Below are 25,711 nucleotides of genomic sequence, written 5' to 3' on the forward strand. Positions count from 1 at the left end.
CACCTGTACAAATATCAAAAGCTCAGATGGAAAACCAGTCCTGAGCAAACAAAGGAAAGCGGAAAGATGGAAGCAGTACATAGAGGATCCACACAAGGGTGACATACTTGAGGGCAACATTATGCAAACGGAAGAGGACGTAGTTGAAGATAAGACGGGATATGATACTATGTGAAGAATTTGACAGAGTGCTGAAAGACCTAAGTAAAAAAAAAGGCCCCAGGAATAGACAACATTCCATTAGAGCTACTGATAGCCTTGGAAGAGCCAGCCATGACAAAACTCTACCATCTGGTGAGCAAGATGTATGAGGCAGGTGAAATAACCTCAGCCTTCAAGAAGAATATAATAATTACAATCCCAAAGAATGCCGATGTTGACAGGTGTGAAAATTACCCAACTATCAGTTTAATAAGTAATGGCTAGAAAATACTAATACAAATTCTTTCCAGATGACTGGGAAAATTAGTAGAAGCCGAACTTGACTAAGATCATATTGGATTCCATAGAAATGTACGAACATGTGAGGCAGTATTGACCCTACGACTTATCTTACAGTATACATTAAGAAAGGCAAACCTAGATTTCTAGCATTTGTAGACTTGAAGAAAGCTTTTGACAATGTTGACTGAAATACTCTCTTTAAAATTCTGAAGGTGTTAGGGGTACAATACTGGGAGCAAAAGGCTATTTACAATTTTTATAGGAACCAGATGGCAGTTATAAGAGTAGAGGGGCATGAAAGGGAAGCAGTGGTTGAGAAGGGAGTGAGACAGGGTTGTAGTCTATCCCCAATGTTATTCAACCTGTTTATTGAGCAAGCAGTACAGGAAACAAAAGAAAAATTTGGAGTAGGTATTAAAATCCATGGAGAAGAAATAAAAACATTGAGGTTCGCCGATGACATTGTAATTCTGTCAGAGACAGCAAGGGACTTGGAAGAGCAGTTGAATGGAATGGACAGTGTCTTGAGAGGAGGATATAAGATGAACATCAATAAAAGCAAAACGAGGATAATGGAATGTGGTTGAATGAAGTCAGGTGACGCTGAGGGAATTAGATTAGGAAATGAGACACTTAAAGTAGTAGATGGGTTTTGCTATTTGGGGAGCAAAATAACTGATGATGGTCAAAGTAGAGAGAATATAAAATGTAGACTGGCTATGGCAAGGAAAAAATTTCTCAAGAAAAGGAATTTGTTAACATCGAGTATAGATTTAAGTGTCAGGAAGTCTTTTCTGAAAGTATTTGTATGGAGTGTAGCCATGTATGGAAGTGAAACATGGATGATAAATAGTTAGGCAAAAAGAGAATAGAAGCTTTCAAAATGTAGTGCTACAGAAGAATGCTGAAGATTAGATGGGCAGATCCTGTAAATAATGAGGAGGTGCTGAATAGAATTAGAGAGAAGAGGAAATCGTGGCACAGCCTGACTAAAAGAAGGGTCAGGTTCGTAGGACACGTTTCAAGGCACCAAGGGATTACCAATTTACTATTGGAGGGAATCAGGGAGGGTAAAAATTGTAGTAGTAGGCCAAGGGATGAATACACTAAACAGATTCAGAAGGATGTAAGTTGCAGTTGGTACTGAGAGATGAAGAAGCTTGCACAGGATAGAGTTGCATGGAGAGCTGCATCAAAACAGTCTCTGGATTGAAGATCCCAACAACAACAATAATTAAAATCTTTCCAAAATTCAATGTTAACATCCTAGATACTCAGTCTTTCTCTACCAGCACTCAAAATTGTATACGTCTCTTATGAATACATACTAATTACAGAAATAATTCAAACAGGTGCTGAAATTTTGGTTTCTGGAAATTAAATGGTAGGTCTTTATGAAAACTGGGGAGATAAGTGTGAACACAAAAACTTGGTAATTAAAATAGAGAAAAGTATGAATGTCATTTGAATACTATGAACATATTGGCTAATTAAAATGCTTTAATTACATGATGTGTAAACATAATGTTTATTATTTGTGTATATTATGTTGTTGTTAGATATTTAATAATACCGTATTTTAGAAACATGTGAAAATCTTCCTACTTCAGTGGACCTTCTTGTTTTGAAAATGAACATCATTGAAGTATTCTGTTGGAATAAATACTAACTTTGATATAGTGACTTAATGATGTAAAATTGTTTAAGCACTTAGCAGTTCATCTACTGGACATGAAAACCATTGATTCAGGCAAATAAGATATAAATAGGTGCACCATAAGAATGAGTATGGTATGTTTAACATGACGAATTAGCTACTACAAAGTAGCCTTATGCAAGATGTGTGCAGCATCTTTGTAAGCAGGCTCTCTTGGGATAGTTCACATACCTCATAAAGAGGCTTCCAGTTCAGTACTTCCCACATCTTTGTAACACACGTTTGCTAACCAAAGAAATCTGTGGCCATTCATGCTGGTCTTATCTTTATATGTTCATTATCACCTATTAGTCCAAGTAAGTATGAGTCTGACAGAGTTGAGCAATATTCTAAGTTGGGTCACATGAGTGATCTGTGAGCAGTCTATAGAGTAATTGCATTTCCCTAGTATTCTTCCAATAAATCGGCGTCTGCTAGCTTCTTGACCCACAAGTAAGCCTATGTGATTATTCCATTTTATGGCCCTCCAAAGCATTACATCCACCCATATGTATGTGTTGACTGATACCATCTGCATTTAAATAGCCATTCTTCCTTCTCCATATGTGAATGGAACAGTAAAAAGCCCTAATAACTGGTCCAGTGGGATAAATGCTCTACAATGGACTTAACAGTGGTTTGCAGAGTATGGATATAGATGTAGGTGTAAATACAGTTCATGCCCCCCAAAAGTAAATGAAAAAAAAAAAATTGAATAATTTTCAATACCTCCACACAGATTGTTTATACTAAATCCTTACTTTAAGATGTAATGTGTGTTGGCCATAATATGATGCTGAGAGAGGTGTTGCTGTGGCTAAGGCAGTGGATTCATTAAAAGGAGAACTGAAGTTAAACCCCACATTTAGCACTCAGATTTCGGTAACCCATGATTCTTCTTATTCCATTTCTGCTAATATCAGGAAGGTTCCTTTGAAAAAAATACAAAAAAAATTCAAGCCCTACCCTTGTTATGTCGAATTTGTTTCTTTGTGTCTTCATTTCTAATGGACTTCTCACTGATGAGACATTTGCTTTAAGTTACCTTCGTTCATTTTCAATACTGTCTGAAATGAGACACCAATCAAAGCAGTGGCTGGCAGATAAATTTGTGGTGCTATCTCAAAATGCATATTATCATGTTTAGCTTTATTTTTAATTTATCAGAATTACCAACAATGAATAACTGCTGTTGTAGATTTTGGGATGAAAGTAAGATGTACAACATTAATATTTATTGTAAATATTACATTTACAACTGCATTATTAGTTTATAAACCATTTTATGTTACTAACTAATGAGAAAATATATTCACATATTCTCAGGCTGCATATGTTTCTTTTATTTTTTAAAAACTACATAAGGTACTGTCTGCTCAAACTTCCATACAGACATGTGACAGAATGAAGTAGAATAAAATCTAGAAAGTTATTTATTTAATGCCACACTTTCTACAAAATACAACATGTTGAGTCCTTCTTAGGCCCCCATGATTTCTTGGTTGTTGATTTCTCCGATTCTTTCAGTTGGTCTGCAACGCATTTTTTAACACAATTGATCTGGAAAACATATATAACCAGCAGTATCACATTAGTCAAAACCTTGTTTCCAAACACAGAACTAAGATTATCAGCAGACAATGTCACACAGAACACAAATACACTCAAACTTTAGACTAATTCTCTCAAGCTTCCAGACACATCAAGTGGTTTAAAATCCATGAGCTTACAGCATTCAGTCATCATCAGTTTTGATTGTTGCTGGTGTCTTTATAAAGGCATGGTGTCTTTTGTGATGTCTGGTGCAATCTTCAACCTTCCTCTACATCTACATTTATACTCCGTAAGCCACCCAATGGTGTGTGGTTGTGGGCACTTTACGTGCCACTGTCATTACCTCCCTTTTATGTTCTAGTCGCATATGGTTCGTGGGAAGAACAACTGTCTGAAAACCTCCGTGCACCCTCGAATCTCTCTAATTTTACATCTGTGATCTCCTCGGGAGGTATAATTAGGGGGAAGCAATATATTCGATATCTCATCCAGAAATGCACCCTCTCGAAACCTGGCGAGCAAGCTACACTGGGATGCAGAGAGCCTCTCTTGCAGAGTCTGCCACTTGAGTTTGCTAAACATCTCTGTAACACTATCACGGTTACCAAATAACCCTGTGACAAAACGCGCCACTCTTCTTTGTATCTTCTCTATCTCCTTCGTCAGCCCAATCTGGTATGGATCCCAGAATGATGACATTTTCTAAGGACTCTCCCAATGAATCTCAATCTGGTACCCGCCTTACCAACAATTAATTTTAAATGATCATTCCACTTCAAATCGTTCTGCATGCATACTCCCAGATATTTTATAGAAGTAACTGCTACCAGTGTTTGTTCCACTATCATATAATCATACCATAAAGGATCCTTTTTTCTATGTATTCGCAATACATTACATTTGTCTATGTTAAGGGTCAGTTTCCACTCACTGCACCAAGTGCCCATCCACTGCAGATCTTCCAGCATTTTGCTACAATTTTCTAATGCTGCAACTTCTCTGTATACTACAGCATTATCCGCGAAAAGCCGCATTGAACTTCCGACTCTATCTACTAGGTCATTTACATATATTGTGAAAAGCAATGGTCCCATAACAGTCCCCTGTGGCACGCCAGAGGTTACTTTAACGTCTGTAGACATCTCTCCATTGATAACAACATGCTGTGCTCTGTTTGCTAAAAACTCTTCAATCCAGCCACACAGCTGGTCTGATATTCTGTAGGCTCTTACTTTGTTTATCAGGCGACAGTGCAGAACTGTATCGAACACCTTCCGGAAGTCAAGGAAAATAGCATCTATCTGGGAGCCTGTATCTAATATTTTCTGGGTCTCATGAACAAATAAAGCGAGTTGGGTCTCACATGATCACTGTTTCCGGAATCCATGCTGATTCCTACAGAGTAGATTCTGGGTTTCCAAAAACGACATGATACACGAGCAAAAAACATATTCTAAAATTCTACAACAGATCGAAGTCAGAGATATGGGTCTATAGTTTTGCAAATCTGCTCGACGACCCTTCTTGAAGACTGGGACTACCTGTGCTGTTTTCCAGTCATTTGGAACCTTTCGTTCCTCTAGAGACTTCCGGTACACAGCTGTTAGAAAGGGGGCAAGTTCTTTCGCGTACTCTGTGTAGAATCGAATTGGTATGCCATCAGGTCCAGTGGACTTTCCTCTGTTGAGTGAATCCAGTTGATTTTCTATTCCTTGGACACTTATTTTGATGTCAGGCACTTTTTCACTTGTGCGAGGATTTAGAGAAGGAACTGCCATGCGGTCTTCCTCTGTGAAACAGCTTTGGAAAAAGGTGTTTAGTATTTCAGCTTTAAGTGTGTCAGCCTCTGTTTCAATGCCATCAACATCCCAGAGTGTCTGAATATGCTGTTTAGAGCCACTTACTGATTTAACGTCAGACCAGAACTTCCTAGGATTTTCTGTCAAGTCGGTACATAGATTTTTACTTTCGAATTCACTGAACGCTTCACTCATAGCCCTCCTTACACTAACTTTCACATCGTTTAGCTTCTGTTTGTCAGAGAGGTTTTGGCTGCGTTTACACTTCGAGTGAAGCTCTCTTTGCTTTCGCAGTAGTTTCCTAACTTTGTTGTTGAAGCACGGTGGGTTTTTCCCGCCCCTCACAGTTTTGCTCAGCACATACCTGTCTAAAATGCATTTTACGATTGCTTTGAACTTTTTCCATAAACACTCAACATTGTCAGTGTCGGAACAGAAATTTTCGTTTTGATCTGTTAGGTAGTCTGAAATCTGCCTTCTATTACTCTTGCTAAACAGATAAATCTTCCTCTCTTTTTTTTATATTCTTATTAACCTTCTGATGGCTATGCCCTTGCTATGCTTAAATGCAGTCTGTCATCTTTATCGAGGATGTTTTCCAAAGTTTATATCTTGATCACTTTTTTATAATGCTATTAGCCTGTGTAATAAAATGTGTCTCGTCAAATGAAATGCAGTGTCATGTTTTTAGAATGTGCTCACCTACCGCTGATTTCTCAGGGTACCACAGTGTTCTTCAATAGTACACACAGTGTGTCTGACATTAATCTATCCACACTCATGTAATATTTCATGTACTGTTGGAATCCAGAGGCCTACATCATTTTTGATGGGTCTCCTGAGTAGCCAAACTTTTACTGAAGCTCTGAAGATTGAATTGATTTACCCCTCTTTAGGGTATGCCATATATTTCCAGTTACTGAGCATCAGAATGGCAAAAACACAAGGTTGTCTTTGGAAAGAGGGCTTGTAAAATGTGGTGCTTGTAACCATTTCCCTTGAATACTTTCTGTAAGCAGCTAAGTTCCTTCAGCAAGTTTTCAGCATCTGAGATGGCTTCCATTCAGAAGGCAGGGCAGCTATATGATGATCTGCAGCAGCAACAATATAACGGTCACCACTTGACAATGGCCAAGGAGTACTCAGTTGAAGGGTTATGGATTTTCCACCACTTGATGCAGCTGCAAGTTTGAGAGAATTTTACCAGTATATATCACCATGAAACAATGAATTCATATATTGCATACTGTAAAATTTTAAAATACATCTTACATTGGTATGTGTGTGCAGAGGGCATCTGACTGATATAGCCAGTATCATGTATCATTTCTAAATGATGCAACTATCATTAAGCACAGGCTGCACAAAAATTATCCTTATATATATGCCTTTTTAAATAGGTCACCATAAATGTGTGTCATTAATACTGCAGTACCAATGACGAGAATACTGATAGACTTAAGTTGGTAACAAGTCTATAAAAAGAGCAGCTCTTAAAGAGCATGTACAGGTGTTGCAGCTGTTTTAGTCAGTGTAGTGCAGAGGATGTAACTTTAACCTGTTTTATTTTACGACTTAAGAAATCACACAATAAAATTATTCAAATAAAAGCCAAATTTTTAATAGTAGTTGCTTTACAGATAGGGTGAAACTAACTGATGTGAATTCATTTTTGTTTATTTAAAATGGGATTCTTCTCAATGAATCATCCATTTAGTGTTGAAAGAACTTGTTAACTTTTTTAGCTACATTTATATCAACAACTGACAATATTGCATGATTAGATATGAGATATGATTTGTTGATATGTTCATTTATTGGTGTGGTTTTGTTATTTTGTCTTACAAAACCATGTTCGTGTGTTGATGTTTGCTTGTTTAGCTAAGTGTTAACATGCTTGCCTCCCATGCAGCGGGCCCAGGTTTGATTCCTGGCCTGGTTGGAGATTTTCTCCACTCGTGGCCTGGGTGTTGTGTTGTCCTCATCATTGTTTCATCCTCATTATCGGCACACAAGTTGCCCAATGTGTCATTGACTGAAATAAGATTTGCATTTGACAGCCAAACTTCCCCGGTTGGTGCCTCCCGGCCAACACTGTTATATGATCATTTCATTTCATAGTGTTGATATTAATGACAATTTTGTGATTAAGCCTTACACGCTGCTGTGAAACAATATCTCAACTACTTTTATAAATGTACTGAACAAGTATTCTGGCCTGTAATTAGGTACATATATTTCAAACCTTACAAATGCCTTTCCTTTTATTATTACATTTATTTATTAATTTGTAATTAGTGTAATGGATTGCTTTCATGGTCTTTTGCTGATAGGTGGAGGAATGTTGTTTTGGTCGGGCAGGATGACATTTGCTGCTCACCCACTTGGGTACTTCAGTTGGTCTGCATGCAAGGGAAACTATTAAATGTGAGAGTGGCCACAGCAAGACAGCCATATTATGGTAACACTCTTTATTGTTATATGAAGCTGGAGCTGAGACAGATGGATGTATTTCGTTGGTGTGTGCGGCTTGGTGTCAACTCATGGTGTCTTTGTAGCTGATATAAAGGAATGCATAACCAATACACTGCTGAGAGACAGGATGCTGACAGTGCACTGAGTGGGAAGCCTGCCTCTGCTGTACTCTTACAGGCTGGCCTGCCTGCAGTTAGTGGAACCAGGGAAATCTGGAGCAGGCCCACCATCTTCACAGGTTGCCATGGACAGCCTGGTGGCACTGAACTTTGCACCCCAAGGAGCATGGTCAGCTGCTGCTTAGCAGAAGCCTTCTTTGGCTTTAGGCAACATACACACACATATTCACAGAACCACAACTAACACACACATGACCACTGACTCTGGCTGCTGAGACTTAGTCTGGCCTTTGCAGTGTAGACAGTGTTCATTTGTGTGTGAATTGTCTTTGTGTGAATTGGTGTGTGTATGTTGCCTAAGTCAGAAGGCCTTATGGCTGTATGCTTATTGTTTAGCAGTCTTTTTGTTGTTCCTGTCTGTGACTCAACATCTCCACAATGTGGTGAATAGCAATCTATCCTTTACATATTATTGTCATTATTCCATCCTGGATTTTCCATTGCTTTATTATGATTAACTGGTAGATGTGTGGCCAATCACTGGCAAAGCTGAAATATAAGGAAGCATACTGTCGCTATAGGCATAGGAATTGATTTACTTATCTAATAAAAGATATGATCACCAGCTTTTGCACCAAGAACATTAATTTACATGAAATGGTAAGCTTCATTCATTGTTCATGAGCTACTCCGATGAAAGCATATATATGTGTGATGTAGTTTAGTCTTCATTGATGAATCACATTTTGCACTTTATATGCTACAGCTCATGGAAGAATAAAATGTTGATGGGTCATTTTCTAGATCCAATGAAGAACACTCAGCTCAATTAATTGGAAATATATCCATCACATTCATTTATCTACAGTGGTTCTATTCCATGGGGTGCGTGGGGGTATGGTCTCAAATTAGGATAAGACACATATCCCCATTGTTAGAAGTATTGAAAGGTAGAAAAACACCACCAGGATTTCAAAACAACATATCACATCCTGAAATCTCCTGTCACAACTTACTTCAGCACCTGTGAAACCACATGACAAGTGGGCTTACAGTGTAATTGAAAGTATATCAGTCCACCTTAGTCATCATGCTTGCTGTATGATTTGTCCACAATACACTCTTCAACAGCTGTAGGAGCTGTGGCAGGTAGCTTGGCTTCATATGCTTCTTAAAACCTACAAGCATCTGATTTAGTTTCAGTTAGTATCATTGATGAGCACACGGGAAGTAGCAGCATCTGATTTTGGTTTTATCACAATTCTCAGGTGTACATTCAAATGTCACAAAATGTCTGATCTGTCTAAATAACACATCATTGTCAAAATAACATTCATATGATCTTATAAACCAGTCATTGTATAACAGGATTTGTGTACATATCAAAGACACAAATCATGACTGTCTGAAATAACTGAACATATACACCAACAACAGTTTTCCATTATCTAAATAAAATTTTGCAGGTTTGTTGCTGCTGTGATTGTTCCTGTACTGATCGAAAAGGCATTTCTGTTGTTGTTTAGAAATATACACACAGTTATCATGAGCACTACCTATAAGCAGAATGACACATTCAAATTGATTGCTGCTTTTCAGTTAAAGCAAAGCACTAGTAGGGATACATTAAAGACAACTGTGGAACAGTAATATGAATATCCATCATGGCAAAAAGAACAGTGATGACCTACAATCAGGTCCATAGAATCGCAGGTCCATTGACTTTCCAACAAGGGAAGTTACTTGACAGCTCCACTGGAGTCAAAGTGAAGTGGCACAGACCTGGAATTGGTACCAATTGACAGGCTGCCTTAAGGTCTTACACCACATAAGCCATCCACATTTGACAGATGTACAGTATCATCCATATCTACAACTTTTGAGTCAAAGGAACTGCAGGCGGAGTGCTCCAGAAGTGAATTCAGCATTTGAAGAGGCTACAGGATGTTATCTATGCGTGATACTGTTAGGAGACAATTGCACAATTTGAATTTCCATTCCCAATGACCATGATGAGCAACATGTTGCACGCCACAAAACAATGTACTCACGTGCAGAGTGACAAGAGATCATGCAATCTGGATGCCCCAGTACTTGTGTCTGATGTTGTTTAAGGAGAAATAACTGACCTGTTTGAACCATGATAATTTTACATGTGTTTGGAAACAACCTCTTAGTATTGAACACCTTCAACACAGTATCCTACATCTGAAATAAGATGTTTGTGGAGTGATGTTCTCAAGTGGCATTGCATGGGGCCACTGTGCATCTCTCATGGTTGTCGAGGCCAACTTCACTGCTCTAAAGCACAGGGACGAGATCCTATAACCAGAAGTAGGACCATATCACCAACATTTTGGTAGCAGTTTCATCTAGATGAATGATAACGTGTGAGCTCATCATACCATTCTCATGAATAAATTTCTTCATAATCCTTCGATCATCAAATGCAAGTAGCCTACTTGTTCCCAAGAATGGAACCCAATCAACCATGTGTAGGACTGATTGAAATGAAGTGTTTTTGGATGTCAACAATATCCACATATCTGTGAGACTTACGAATTGCCATTGAAAAGTAGGACAATTTGAACCAAGACTGACTTGATTATTTCATTTATGTTATTCTGTTATTGATTCAAGCCTTTATCCAAGCAAGAGGATGTTCCATCGCATACTGACATTGCTGAGGACTGCTGCAAAAGGTACCCCTGAGACTCAGATGACTTTGTTGTTATGGAAATGTTTGGTTTTTGATTTGGTGATCTCGATACATCATAAATGAACATATATGTATGCCTCAGAGCCAACTTATGTTCTGTGTGATATGAATCTGTTAGAGGAGGTGCAGCGTCTTTTATTTCCAGAGCAGCTGTTTTCTCGCAATATTCACACATATGGCAATTGATAAGTAAATCCTCTATCAGTAGGTCTAATTATGCACGAATCATAATTTATTGGTGGTATACTTTACAGAAATAGCTGGCAGTGAATTAAATAGAAATGAAGAGAACAGAAGAATACCAACAAGGAACATGGAAAGGAACAAACAGAGGAGTGAAAAAATAACTGAAGTACAAGTGAAGTAAAATAAAATGAATATAAAATCAAAATTCTACCATCTTTTTTTCTGATGAAATACACCTGGAGCTACACTTAGAAGCTCTCCTACCATGATGTAATCTCTCATGCACTGAAAAACCCTCTGTCTGCATCATACTTATTACACCTTTCACACAAAATGTGCATCTTCATTTCTCATAGTGACTGGACTTTTGATATTTTGAATGATAAACAAAGGTCTATGTACAATACTTGATGGACTAGCCATGTTTTTCATTAAAAGTCAGTAGCTGGTGATCTGATTCATGGAGAACTCTCCTGGGCCATGTGCAAACATAACCCTGATACTCAGCGCACTCTAAGACAACTTTCAGTCAGTCACAAATACAAATGCCTGACCCCATACAGCACCATTTCAGTAATTAGCAATTTCTCCATAGAACTTATTTTACCACTTTCATTATTAAAAGTAACAGTTATGCTGCATAAAATACTCCTGCTACCAACAGAATAGGTAAAAGTGCAAATCAAGTATACAGAATTCCAACAGACCTGGTATATAAGTTACATACTTGATGATCACTTTGGGTCAAGACATGTGCAACACACACCCTCCCACTACCACTATCCTCATTCTGTCTTGGACAAAGTAATAAATGAAGAGAATAGAAAAGTAACAAGAGGAGCATGGAAAGAAACAAATAAATGAGAGATTAAACCATTGAAGACAAGATGAATTGTAGAGTCATCTGCAAAAGCAGCCAAGTTATGTTTTGGTCTTATTACAAATAGTATGTCCATTTATATTAATCAGAACATACAAATGAAAATCCAGGTTAAATGTGATCAATCTGGGAGCTGTAGAAGTTACACAGCACAGAGGTAATTATTTCAAGAGTTCCTTAGATCACTTCACCACCACCACCCACTTAGCTAATGGAAATTTCCAGGCAGCACCTGATGTTCAGAACAGGTCTGGAGAAAAATAGACCTATAAAGCAATTTAAACTCTCAGAATCCTAATTTATCTTCTTTGCATTTTTCTCCAGATGGACTCATCATGATGATCTCTGTCAAAACTTTCTCCTTATCTATAACCCCTACAACCCACAGTATTTTTAACCTCCATCACCTTCCTCTTACCACTCTAAACAATATTTGCAAACTACACAAAAGTCTCACTGCAATAAGTGTGACGATATTTACAAAGGCAAATCATTTAGTTTATCTCTACTCTTTTAAAAATCTCAGTATATAGGACATTAGTCAAAGAGAAAGGTATTTTCTTCTTTTCCTGACTATATATATATATATATATATATATATATATATATATATATATATATATATATATATATATATATAATAGAAAGAAACTTCCACATGGGAAAAATATATTAAAAACAAAGATTCCAAGACTTACCAAGCGGGAAAGCGCCGGCAGACAGGCCTCCGCAAACATGCCTACACCCTAGCCAGATTACGCTCCCATATTTTATTTACTGAGGCTTGTCTGACATTTGGCATTACTCCCAAAGGTTAAAAATCATGTGCCTGTCTGCCGGCGCTTTCCCGCTTGGTAAGTCTTGGAATCTTTGTTTTTAAAATATATATATATATATATATATATATATATATATATATATATATATATATATATATATATATATATACTGCACAAAAAAGTTTTTGAAACCACATAACTATCTTCCAAAATTTGAAATTTGGCTGAAATGTGCTACAAGCCTCCTCTGTAATGGTCCCAACGCATGGAACCCAGTGATGTCACCCTCAGCTTCAGCGATACTTCAGACAGCTAAGTTACGACACATGAGAAAAAAAGGCCACAGTTCAGAAGTTCACATGAGAAGAAAGGTGGTTTATTTATGTCACTTAGCACCAAATTTCCCCACAACTGTGTCAACACAATTGTGAATGTACAATGGGAGGTTCATCACACCTCCTCTTACTTACGTTTAACTTCTTTTGACACTTCTGTGATGGCAGACATGACACTCAGCGTTCAAATCACTTGGTTTTAATATGGGTGGCTGAGGGAAACATATCAGACACACCACTACTGAAAAGTGACATGAAAAGCCATCAGGACATGGTATAAACAGTGTCAATGAAATTATCTATTTCCTTGAGGCATTGATTCCAATGTATTTCACAGTCAAAAATGGCAGTTCACAGTGCAATGAGCAACAGGATAATGTTCTTGACAATGTTCAACACTGCTGAGTCTCTCCCCACCCCCAAAAGATTCAACCCAATTCTAAGGACATTGTGGGGCTGCAACATGACTAGTCATAATCTGACACTTTTGGTGTGTTGTGTGACAACAATAGTCACTCTGCTGTACAGGGTGGAGCTACCAGAAACTGTTCAAAACCATTCAACAAAATTTGAATGTGATCCAAAGCAGTAAAGTGTGTTTATGTGTTTTCAGCCATCCTGTTTCATGCCCTCCTGTGGTGTGATCATGGAGCGATGCAACATTGACATGTGCATCAGTAAAATGTGAAAGGGTCCCTTTAGGACACCCCAGTTTGACAACACACTTGGTGCCACCCACGCATAATTGTTAAGCACATTAAAAATGCACGTGTCAGAGACTTTGAAACCCTTTCTGGACAATGGTGTCTCACGGCTGCTCTAGCACCTGAGGGCAGGTGACTGCACCAAGGGGTGTCGAACAAGCTTGATGCCAGATGATGTCCTTAGCGTAGGACTGAATTATCTAGGGGAGTGTTAGTAGTGTTGAACATTGTCAAGAATGTTGTCCTGTTCCTCATTACACTGTAAATTGTAAGTTTTGACCGCTAAATGTATAGTATTGACAGCCCAGGGACAGGGGTGGTTTCACACCCTTTATGACACCTATCAAGGAATTTTTCTACAGATTCTGAGGTGTGGTGTGTCTGAAATGTTTCCCTTGACTACACATAGTGAAACAGTGTGATTTCAGTGTTCAGGATCAATGTTCTGACCTTCATCACACGGACATCAAAAGAAGTGCTGAAATGTGTTTAAGTTAGTTAGTTCAACACTTAGTTAGTTAGTTAAGAGGGAGTATTGCATTTATCTCATCATTTGAGACATCCACAGTGGTGTTGGCCACACACTGTCAGGTGGCTTGCGGAGTATGGATGTAGATGTAGAATTATGGTGACATTTAATGTCAAAGTAACAATGTTAACTTACACTAAACCTTGCAATAACTTATGAGTTGTGGTTTCTTTCTTTTTTTTTCCACATAGGTCAACACCTTGCTATTTGATGTGTTGTCGAACACTAGGGTGATGTCACAGGGTACCATGCTTTTGTACCCCACAGAAGAATTTTGTTGGCACCTTTGAGGCACATTTCAAACATATATCACAATGTAAGTGAATATGCTGTTTTGAAAAAGTTATACTTTGTTTGCACACAGAATATATGATTGTGTTAATTTTATAAGTTGATAAAAAAATTGAAGCACAGCTGTATGTCGCTTCACAGCCAGTCAGGCTTTCTGGTGGAACATAGGAATTTAATGGAAAAACATTTATAACCTCGACTGAATTTTCTGCGAAATACAGAACAAATATGAACATGAATGTGGCAAGAAACAGCAAACTCATCATGAAGAATCAACATGAATAATAAATGACAACTTTTTCATGTAAAAGTAAATAGTGAGAGAAAGAGGAACAACTAAATTCAAAGGAAAATAATAAAGATATTATGAAATATAGATCTTATGTCAAACAAAATTCAAAGAGATGGGTCGTTAGACAGTAGTTAAAGTATTCAAAGGGACCAATGGAAGAGGAATGAATACAGAGGAAGCTTTAATGGTTCACCTGTCCAATTTAAAATAGTAAATAATTATTGATTGAAGTACAGGGGAGTACTAAACATTAAAATGAAATTGTGAAATATTCATGTAGAATATTTTAATTAATGCTATCATTGCTATTAGTACCATCATCAGTTTTATTGTTAAGTCAGAAAAATTAACAATGGCTCTCATCTGAATGAAAAAAAACTCTTTTCCCTCCTGCACCATCTCTCAAAGTGAGCAGTATAAGATAGGCCATCTTTTGTGGATGAACATCAACACAAATTACTTTTGAATGAATACACTGGCATCTGTATATTACAGTGTTTTTTCTTCTCTACAATCTAGATTGTGGGTTTTGTGCCATTATTGAGTACCAAGTTCTTAGACCATTAGTGTTATCTTGCTGTGTAGGATGTCAAATGAACAGTTCAACACATTTTCTAACACTGAAGTGTGTATCTGACATCATGCACACTGCACAGCAAAATGATGCACATGGTCTCAGAATGTTGTACTCAATATTGGCATTGAAGTGGAAATCTAGCTTTTACAGAGGAAATATAATACCTAATCAAATAGCAGTGTATTCTGTCAAAAACTACTGTATCACTGTTGCTCAGCACCATCAAAAGTTTTTACAACATGGTTTACACTGAAACATGTGTCAGTTGTTTTGATCTACTCCACATTTTACTTTAGACATACGAGCACAGATGATACCTTGTGAATAGTTATTCTACAGCCTACATCTAGCCTTCTCAGGTGGAACTAAAAACACTATCCACAGCCAATATCTGATTAACCTCTTCCTTCCGAAATTTCAGTTTCATTTCTTTAGCATTCTTGTACTAGGTGATGAGCCCAACTTCAGACCACTTGATACAGCAGACCTACCAACAGATTAAGGTCTTAACAACTACTGAACAATTACCAATTGAAACAAATTGCTTAGGTAAACTAACAAAAGTCAGTTTTGAAGATTTCAGGTGTTTGAAAGCAATTCCTTCATTGGAGTGGAAGGTTGTGCTGAAACCAGGAAGAGTTAAGAAAATATGCAAAGAGAAGTGTGGAGTGAAAAGACAGCAGATTTCTACTTCATGAGTAAAAATTTGGATGTTGTGACCTTCAGACTGAACACTGGTTTGATGCAGTTCTTTAGCCTAGGCTATCTTGAGAAATGTTCTTCATATCTGTGTAACTACTGCAACCAACATCTATTTGATCCTGCTTACTGTATTCAGGCGTTGGTCTCCCTCTATACTTTTTTACCTACAACACTTCCCTCTACTACTAAACTGGCTATTCCTTGATGCCCCAGGCTGTGCCCTATCAACCAACCCCACCTTTTAGTTAATTTATGCCATGAAAATCTTCTCTTCAAAGTCTGATTCAGTATCTCCCCGATAGAAACATGTTCTACAAATCTAATCTTCAGCTTTCTTCTGCAGCACCACATTTCGGAGGTCTCTGTTCTCACGTGAACAGCTTATAACCCACATTTCACTTCCATACAAGTCTACACTTGAGGTAAATACGTTAAGGAAACGTTTCCTAAACCATAAGATAAAATGCATTGTTAACAAATTCCTCTTTTTCAGAATTTTTTCCTTGCTCCGTTTTATTTGCTGTCTATTTTTCCTCTTCATCAGTTACTTTACTGCCCAAGTAGCAAAACTCATCTACTACTTTTAGTGCCTTATCTCCTAATCTAATTTCCTTAGCCCCGATTTAATCCAACTACATTCCCTTGTTTTACTTTTGCTGATGCTTATTTTGTAACATCTTCTCAAAACACTATCCATTCATTTCAACTGTTTCTCCAAGCCCACTGTCTTCTCTGATAGAACTACAATGACCTCAAAAAACCTCGAGGTTTTTGACATAACTGTTTTCTGAGTATTGTAACACATCATAATGTAAAAAATTATAGTAGAGAGAACACTGTTTCTGCAATGGTTGCAGTGGCCTTCTGGGTCTCCCCACTGTAGTTTTTTTACATTATGATGAAATACAATACTCAGTAAACTCTTATGGCAACTGACTGGTTGCAGAAGTCTATGCAGTTATATTCAAGTTTTTTATTCCTTCTCCCTGAGCTTTAATTCCTTCTCTAAATTTGTCTTTGGTTTCCTTTCTGGTTTACTCAATGTACTCACTGAATAATGTAAGGGGTATGCTACAACTCTGTCTGATTCCTTTCTGCACTACTGCTTCTCTTTCGTGCTCTTCAACTCTTATAAATGCAGTTTGGTTTCTGTACAAGCCGTATATAACCTTCACTCTTTGTATTTTATGCATGGTACCAACAGAATTTCAGAGAGTGTAGTGTTCCAACGTATCTCTGGATCCCAAACTGATCTCCTTAAGGTCAGCTTCTACCAGTTTATCCATTTCTCTGTAAATAATTCAAGTCAGTATTTGGGCACAATGACCCATTAAACTCATAGTACAGTAATATTAATATGTGATGGGATCTGCTTTCTTTGGAAGTGGAATTAATACATCCTTCTAGAAGTATGAGGGTATTTCACTTATTTTATATATTTAGGATACCAGGTGGAAGTTTTATTATGGCTATGGCTGGCTTCCTAAAGGTCCCAGTACTTCTCAGGAAATTTTGTCTAATCTAGGAGACTTGGATATTTCAGTGCTCTGTAAAATTCTTCATTTTTGCTTAGTACTTGCTTGCAATCTGAACTTTTGATAATCATACAGTTACTTTTCTTTTCTACAAAGGTATATTTAATCTTCCAATAGCTGGTGTCTGTTTTTTCCTTATTTATACATGCTTATACAGACTTGTATTTGTCCTCTAGCCATTCATGCTTTGTCATTTTGCGCTATCTCTCAGTCTCATTTTTTAGGTGTCTGTACCCCATTTTGCCAGCTTCAGTCACTATGTTTATATATGTATCTCCTGTGTTAACCACAGGTTTCTGTGAGGTCTTGTCTTTTTATCTATCTGATCCTCTGCTGCATTCAATATTCCATCGCTCAGATGTGCACATTCATCTTCTACTAAATTCCCTTCAGCTGTTTCTGTCAAATGTCACCTAATGTACACTCTGAAAATCTCTATACTCTCTGTTTCTTTCAACTTATCCATGAGGCATCTTCATAATGTCCTACCTTTTTGAAATCCCTTAAGTTTTAAGAAGTTAACCAGTCAATTTTGGTTAGAGACTACATGTGCCCCTACAAATGTCAAACATCTTAAAATTTCACATAGAAAGCTATGCCTTATTATTATGCAGTGTATTTTTGTAAAGAGTGCAAAAATTTAACAGGACATGAATGATGTTCCATTGAACAATTTGAGGTATGGAACTTGGGGTTGGAGAAGCCAGCTTAAGGAAACATTAGGAATAAAATAACATTATTGTATCATATTTATTTACATTAGTTTCAGTTAAGTGCAAATACCATCACTGACACAGTGAATGTACCATTTGTACTGTATCTTACAAAATATGCTGAATCTGACAGCCATCAACCTCAATGCAAACATGACACCAGCAAACAAGATTCTGATGTACCCTGACAAATATCCCTGGTGTGTTTCGAACCACATCACAGGCAGCTACAGCTCTGGCAGTTAATTCCAGCTCTGTATCCACTAGGGTCTCAAACACTAGTGTCTTTAGGTACCCCTATAGGAAATAATCAAGAGGATTCAGGTCGCGTGACCTTGCAGGTCATGGGATATGAACTCCCCTTCCAGTCCAGTGACCAGTACATACAGCATTGAGATTGTTGCAGACATCCATACTGAAGTGAAGAGGTGCACTGTCATGTTGTATTCATATCCTCTCACAAACAGACAAGGGTATGTTCTTCAATAACTCACATAGAACTCTTCACATGAACCGCAAGTACAGGTGCCCATTCAGATGGTCAGATAGAAGATATGGCCCAATGAGATTGTCGTCTGTAATGCCGGCACAGATATTCACAGCAAAATATACTTTATGGTGTAATTCTACTACAGCATGAGGGTTTCCTCATCCCGCACATGACTATTCCTGCTGTTCAAAATTCCATCACAACCAGATCTGGCCTCATCAGTAAACTAATGATTTGGATGAAATCTGGTTGATCAATCCATTGTTTGATCAATCACTGACACGATGCAACCCTTGGTGCAAAGTCAGTGACAAGCATTGCAGGATTTGTTGTGGGTGATACTGGTGTAATTGTTGTTCGTGGAGTACTCGCCACACACTTGTATGTGCAGTGCTTATTTCATGTGCAATACAATGAGTAATTGTAGTGGGGTCTGCTGCAACATGTTCCAGCAACTCCTCTTCAAATATTGGGTGTGTGTGTTGTTCATGTTGCCAGGTCCCTCGTTTCTTCTCTCAAATTAACTAGTCTCCCACATTCATTGATCAAGAGAAATAAACGCTCATCATGACAGATGATGCATATTAGTAAATCATTCCCTGTACAGCCTTTCAGCAGTGAGACCATTGCAATGTACTTCCCCATACACAATGTGCATGTCAGTGAGTTCTGCAAAACTGTAACAGTACTGCTCCATCAAATTGTACTGTACGTCTCTGGATAGCACTGAGTAATGAATGGGTCTGTCATTGATTCATAGCACGTCCTGCCATGGGACAACATAAATACGATACAAAGGAGCCACCTTATGAACAAGTGAAGTAAATAAATCCTGCATCATGACTTTCTATTTATCAGGCTTATCATTCTTGTTTCCTTGCAAGAAATAAAGAATGTACATGGAGATAAAGATTACAGTACATGTAAATTTGTATGCAGGTTAGTTGTAAATATAATGCTAGACAAAGCAATAGACAAGTTTACTTCCTTATCTCCTTAAATTGGCTTCTCCAACCCCAGTTTTCTAACCTAAAATTGTTCAGTGGAGCATTCTCCATGTTCTATTACATTTTTGCACACTCTTATGGAAACACCTTGTATAATGAATCTGAAACCTTTCAGTGTCCTGATGTCTGTTACATTTATACAACATCCTTCCACGATTCTTAAACAAAGTGTTGGCAATGATTAAATTATTCTCTGTGCAGAAGTCTACCTTTCCCCTTGTTGAAGTACACTTCTTGGTTTTTCTCCTCCTCCATTTCCTGCTATCAAATACCAGTGCCCATCAAATGGTGGAAATGGCTGTGAGCACTATGGGACTTAACATCTAAGGTCATCAGTCCCCTAGACTTTGAACTACTTAAACCTAACTAACCTAAGGACATCATACACATCCATGCCTGAGGCAGGATTCGAACCTGTGACTGTAGCAGCAGCAGCGCGGTTCCGTACTGAAGCGCCTAGAACCGTTCGGCCACAACGGCTGACCCAGTGTCCATCACAATTAAATTTTCATTACCCCTGACTACCTGAATAACAACTTTTATCTCATCACACATCATTTCATCATCTTTATATTTTGTTCGCATATAAAATTGTACTGCTGTGGCAGGCTATGGCTTTGTGTCTGACTTGGTTATGACAATGCATTCACAAAGCTGTTCACAGTAGCTTACGTGCATTTGAATTTTCTTACTGATGATTAGTCCTACTCCTGCAATACCCCTGTATGATTTCATATTTATAGACCTATCCTCACCTTACTGTAAGTCCTATTCTTTCATCAGAGTATCCTCCTATGGATTTAATGACTGCCTCACAAACTCGAGGTAGGTATCGTGAATCTATATGATTTCACACATCCTTAACAATATTCCAGAGATGTTCTTTGCTAGATATATTAACTTCCCCAATATGTCTGCCCACTGCATCCCAGACCATTTCTATGGGATTACAATTGGTGCTTTGGGATGGCCATACCATATCATTCAGTACTTTCTGTTCTTCTTTTGATGCATTGTAGTTAATACAGTATGCCAGTTTGGGTCATCATCCTGCTGTAAGGTGAACCCTTTCCCTGTTAAGAACAACCCACTTTGTATTGCATGATACTGAAGTATCCAGTGGTACTGCTTCTGGTCCCTACATCCTTCTATTTTCACAGTGTCGCTAACTCTATCTCCCTCAAAACATCCTCAAACCATAATAGAACCTCCATCCTGTTTAACTGTAGGTAGAACACACTGCTGGGTTACGAGGTTATCCTGGTCGTGGTATGCCATTATTGCTACCTGTTGTCTCCTGGCAGTGAAGGGTGTATTGCACTCCTCCTATAGACACAGTACACTCTTTCGCAACTTGACGAATAGATTAAACTACTTGGCTAAGTGCTAGAATTGCAGCACATTTTTCTATGGACATCTCCACTAGTGGAGCCATACTAGCAATTTGCACACTTCAGTGTCATGAACGAACTGACATGCAGGAGCCACATGTTATGTGCCGTAGCAATGCTTGCCATTCACTGCAGGCATCACATCAGTGCAGGGAACAACACAGGTGCACCAAATGCAGCATCTGTCGGCAAATAGGTAAACAAACATATCAGAGAGGTACATAACATTTATGTACACAACATTGTTTGTTAAACACTGTTGTATCTCAATTACCACAAACAAAAACCAAGACATGTGTACAACTTTTGCACTATTCCTTTGCCTCCTCAACTGCACCCATAGTATGAGTCCTTATCTGCAGAGAACTAAATGTCATTTATTGGGTGTACTGAAATTAATGAGCGGTAGTGTATTTCCATTTTAAAATTATCTTGCCTACCTACTTGATTAAGAGATCATTCTGCACTTTGATCCATATGTTACCAACTTTGTTTTTCCTGGTGATATCATCTTGAGTAGTCCTCATATGGAGACACTAATGGGGGACTGTTTACCTCTGGAATATTTTACCCAATAGGATGTCAACATCATTTAACTGTATATAAAAGCTGAATGTGTTCAAGGAAAATGACAACTACAGTTTACTCTTTCATTTAGTTGTTCACAGTACTGGCACAGCAAGGTCATGTTGGCTACCATTACAAGGAAAGATCAGTCACTCATCCAGACTGTTGCCCTTGCAACTACTAAAATGGCTGCTGCCCCTCTTCGGCAGCCAGATATTTGTCTAGTCATCACTCAGATGCCTCTTCACTGTGGTTGCACCTATGGTATGGATTTCTGTATCACTAAGGCACTCAAACCGTCCCACCTCAGTAAGGGCTAAGATTCATGTCCATTAAACTAATACTCTACATTTGACTTTACACAGTGACACCTGCCAATGTCTGTTGCTACTATTATGCTACTGCAAGTGTGTAATGGGTAAGTTATAGAGCAAAATATTCCTAAAGATAGATCAATTTTTTCTCCACTTCATTCTTGATCAGCAGCTGTGGCACAAATCACAAACAAAAAGATACATTTCAATATCTTCTTTTGCACATGGGTGAAAAAATAGTCGTACCATAAGAGGGACTGAAGTGGTGTATTTATTAGGAAAATAGAATTGCATTTCAGGGTTTGAGGGCCTCTGAATCACTATTTTATATCTTAATTGATGTGGCCATTGCTTGCCCAGATCACTTGAAGGTAATGCTAGGATGGTTCCTTTAACAAATGTATAGCTAATTTCCTTCCTCAACTTTGTTTATCTGTACTCCATTTGTAATGTACTCAGTGGTAATATACTATTATTGCTTAAAATGTTTTCCTTCACTTGAGATCACTACAGAGACTTCAGGCATTCATATATAGACCCACTTACTTATTTTGTGGATTTCCCTTTTACATGAAAATGAAAAAGGATATGACCATCTCTTACAAAGGCTTGGCCACTGTATTTACTTCACTGTGTATTTACTTCATTGTGTTGTGTAATGTCTTACGTAGTGGAGATAATTTCATGACTCATTTACAAACAAATGATCATTTACCTGAGGATTAATAACATATTTGCTGCAACAGCAGTCGATTTTCTCATTAAAAACACTGCCAGCATATGAGTTGCATAAAGGGTATTACATGTATTTACCATTGCAAGTACAAGCTTCAGTGATCCAAGAAATCAACCCATAGGTGAATGATGATTCAGAGGAGAAACTAAGCATTTCATTGCCCATTCCCTGGATGTCATTTTTCATGCAGCAATTTATTTATATCATTACTCCACTACAGACACTGATGTTATATTTCATTAATATGTAATCAGTGTGATAATCACAGTTAACATCCAAATTTCTAAGACTTTCAGTTGTGATTACAGGTATTTGTTATGTCAAACGATTCTGACAGGAGGAAGAGGAAGGTAACTGTCGATACACGACACAATGTACTACAGAGCCGCAACCATCACTGCATCACTGAATATGCCTGACCTCTAAACTTATTAAAGGAAATACCATACCAAAAATAATTAAAAGCTATCATCATTAATTATCTCAGTTACTTTGTATGGTGGCATACGAATGCAGATTCAAGTCTGAGATGTTTGCAGTTCCATTTTTAACGAGATAGATATTTTTGAATCGTACTACCGGTACTCATGTTTTGAGGATTAGTTTTTTTTTCTCTTCTCCAAATTCGCAGTTCCGCACACTTCGAAGATTATGAATGATATTTTTCCCTTAGCCATTTAAACGAAACAGGTTACTTGCAGTAATAATTACGAGATATATAAATAATGCAAATTTCGCAACTCTTCCCTTTACTGCAAGGAATATTCTCTAGTCAGAATGTTATCATGATGAAACCGAGGCGTCTAGGACGTCGGAATACGCTACACTGCATATATGTTTGGCTGCGCATTGCAGATTATTGAAGCGATGGAGTAACGAAGTTGGTTAACAAAAGTTGTGAACATTAAAAACAGTGCTGTAGTAATCTTTCTAAGATAGCGTTTGGCATAATGTCGCTTTAAGCAGTATCAGTCATTGTGCTCATCGAAAAGGGTGCGCAAGTTGGTTTTGTTGTGAAAGAAGCTCGTTTATCATCGTTAAATCAATAATCCTTACCTCCATACGGGTCAGTTCCGATACATTAGTACTGTGGATACACTTTTTGGAACACTTCTCCAGCATACTGATGTATTCTCTTATGAAGCGGTCAACCTACAAAGAAAAGAAGTAGCTATCAACTGGAAAAACTAAAACGTTTACGGTATATTAATAAATTGTACAGGTTTCATACTGAATCATCATTGTTTCCAGCCATAATGATATGCAATACAGTATATGTATTGAAGTTAAATCTCTCCTGTTGTAAGTTCCGCCAACTTCACTCGAGTAATTACACAAACAATAAGACACAGTCACACTTGTTGCGCCAAAGATCGCACTAGCTGCCACCAGCGACTTTCTTGCTTTTATCAAGTTTTAGAAACCGGAAACAAGGATCTAATGCAATTGAAAACCACACATGAATTTAGATTTCCTGTGAATGGAAGGAAATGCATTATTGGATACTGGAATCATTTCAGGTTTCGTGTCTTGCAGTGAATGTGTCCCAAATTCGACACTGTCTGCATCTAAAGTCTGTTTCACAATGTTCGGAAGACAAATACGACTAGTTATCTGAATCTGAAACTCAGTCGTTTAAAAATCGTGCTTGTCTGTCGAAAGCTATTTTTCTTCCTAGTCTACGAGGAAGAAATAGCTGCAACGTTCTTTACTTCGTTATAACTTAATGATTTCGCTAAAAGGAGAGTGTGACAAGTTTGTATGTATATGACTGAAATTTTTATATCAACGTAAGCTGGAGCCACGCAGAGATAAAAATGTAATTACTGTGAATTTTTAAACCGTATTCCACAACAGTTTGTCGTTGCACTGTTTAAATTTGGCTATAATCTACTAAGTAGAATATCTTAGACTTATAGTAAAGTATCTAGGACTTATAGTCTCTGACGAGGGTTGCAGTAAACAAGAGATGATGCAGAAAGTAACACAAGTTAAGTATGCAACCTATAAATATATACAACACATCATTTGTTTCTATTAAAATAATTTGTCAATGGAGTATAAGGAGTTGGCCACTAGTAAGTCTTTCAGGCTCCTTTTAAACTGATCTCCATTTGTAACTAAGTTTTTTATGTTTGCTGGCAAATTATTGAAGATGAGTGTTCCTGAGTAGAGGCCCCTTTTTCGAAGTAAAGGAAGTGCTTTTAAGTCCTTGTGCAGATCATTTTTGTTTCTGGTATTGTATGTATGAACTGAGCTGTTTGTTGGAAAAAGAGATATATTATTTACGTCAAATTTCATTAAGGAGTAAATATACTGAGAGGCAGTAGTTAGTATACCCAGTTCTTTGAAGAGGTTTCTACAAGACGTCCGTGAGTTTACTCCACAAATAATAAGTATCACACGCTTTTGGACTCTGAAAACTTTTGTTTGACTTGAAGAGTTACCCCAAAAATATTATACCATATGACATTATGGAATGAAAGTAGGCAAAGTATGCAAGCTTTTTCACTTTTATGTCGCCTATGTCTGCTAACACTCGAATTGCAAATACAGATTTGTTAAGGCATCTGGCTCTTTTGTCTCATAGAAACATTCTCTTTGTCAACATTTCACATCCCTATGATCTGCCACGCTGGTCTTGTGTGAACAAAGAGATTAGTGCTGCTAATGAGAGTTTTTCCAGTATATGCAGTCAATTTGAAAATGTTTGTGTTGTTGATATTAGTGGCATTGGTCCAAGATTTCACACTTCTCATGGCCTTCACTTGAATGGCCTAGGGAAGAAAATTATAGCACAAAAACTATTGGATGAAATAAAAAGGCACCAGCAAACACCTGCAGCACCAATAACGATAGTAACAGTAACACCACAAA

General features: G+C 37.7%; 1 protein-coding gene across 2 annotated transcripts in view; it reads right to left on the minus strand.

Annotated features, from left to right (window-relative positions):
• LOC126298539 (uncharacterized) overlaps positions 1 to 24,155 on the minus strand; it is a 305,895-nt gene extending 281,740 nt beyond the window's left edge. The window contains exons 1-3 of one of the 2 annotated variants that reach the window (XM_049989900.1): positions 24,066 to 24,155; positions 23,891 to 23,986; positions 3,460 to 3,700 (exon numbers count right to left, since the gene is read on the minus strand). In XM_049989900.1, the coding sequence (XP_049845857.1) occupies positions 3,593 to 3,700; positions 23,891 to 23,986; positions 24,066 to 24,089 (228 nt within the window). In that variant the 5' untranslated portion in view covers positions 24,090 to 24,155 and the 3' untranslated portion in view covers positions 3,460 to 3,592. Of the gene's footprint in view, positions 1 to 3,459; positions 3,701 to 23,890; positions 23,987 to 24,065 lie in introns of those variants that run through there. The other variant, XM_049989901.1, reaches the window with a different exon arrangement.
• Positions 24,156 to 25,711: the final 1,556 nt, after the last annotated feature.

The sequence above is a fragment of the Schistocerca gregaria genome, chromosome X, assembly GCF_023897955.1.
Source record: "Schistocerca gregaria isolate iqSchGreg1 chromosome X, iqSchGreg1.2, whole genome shotgun sequence".
Lineage (NCBI taxonomy): Eukaryota > Metazoa > Arthropoda > Insecta > Orthoptera > Acrididae > Schistocerca > Schistocerca gregaria.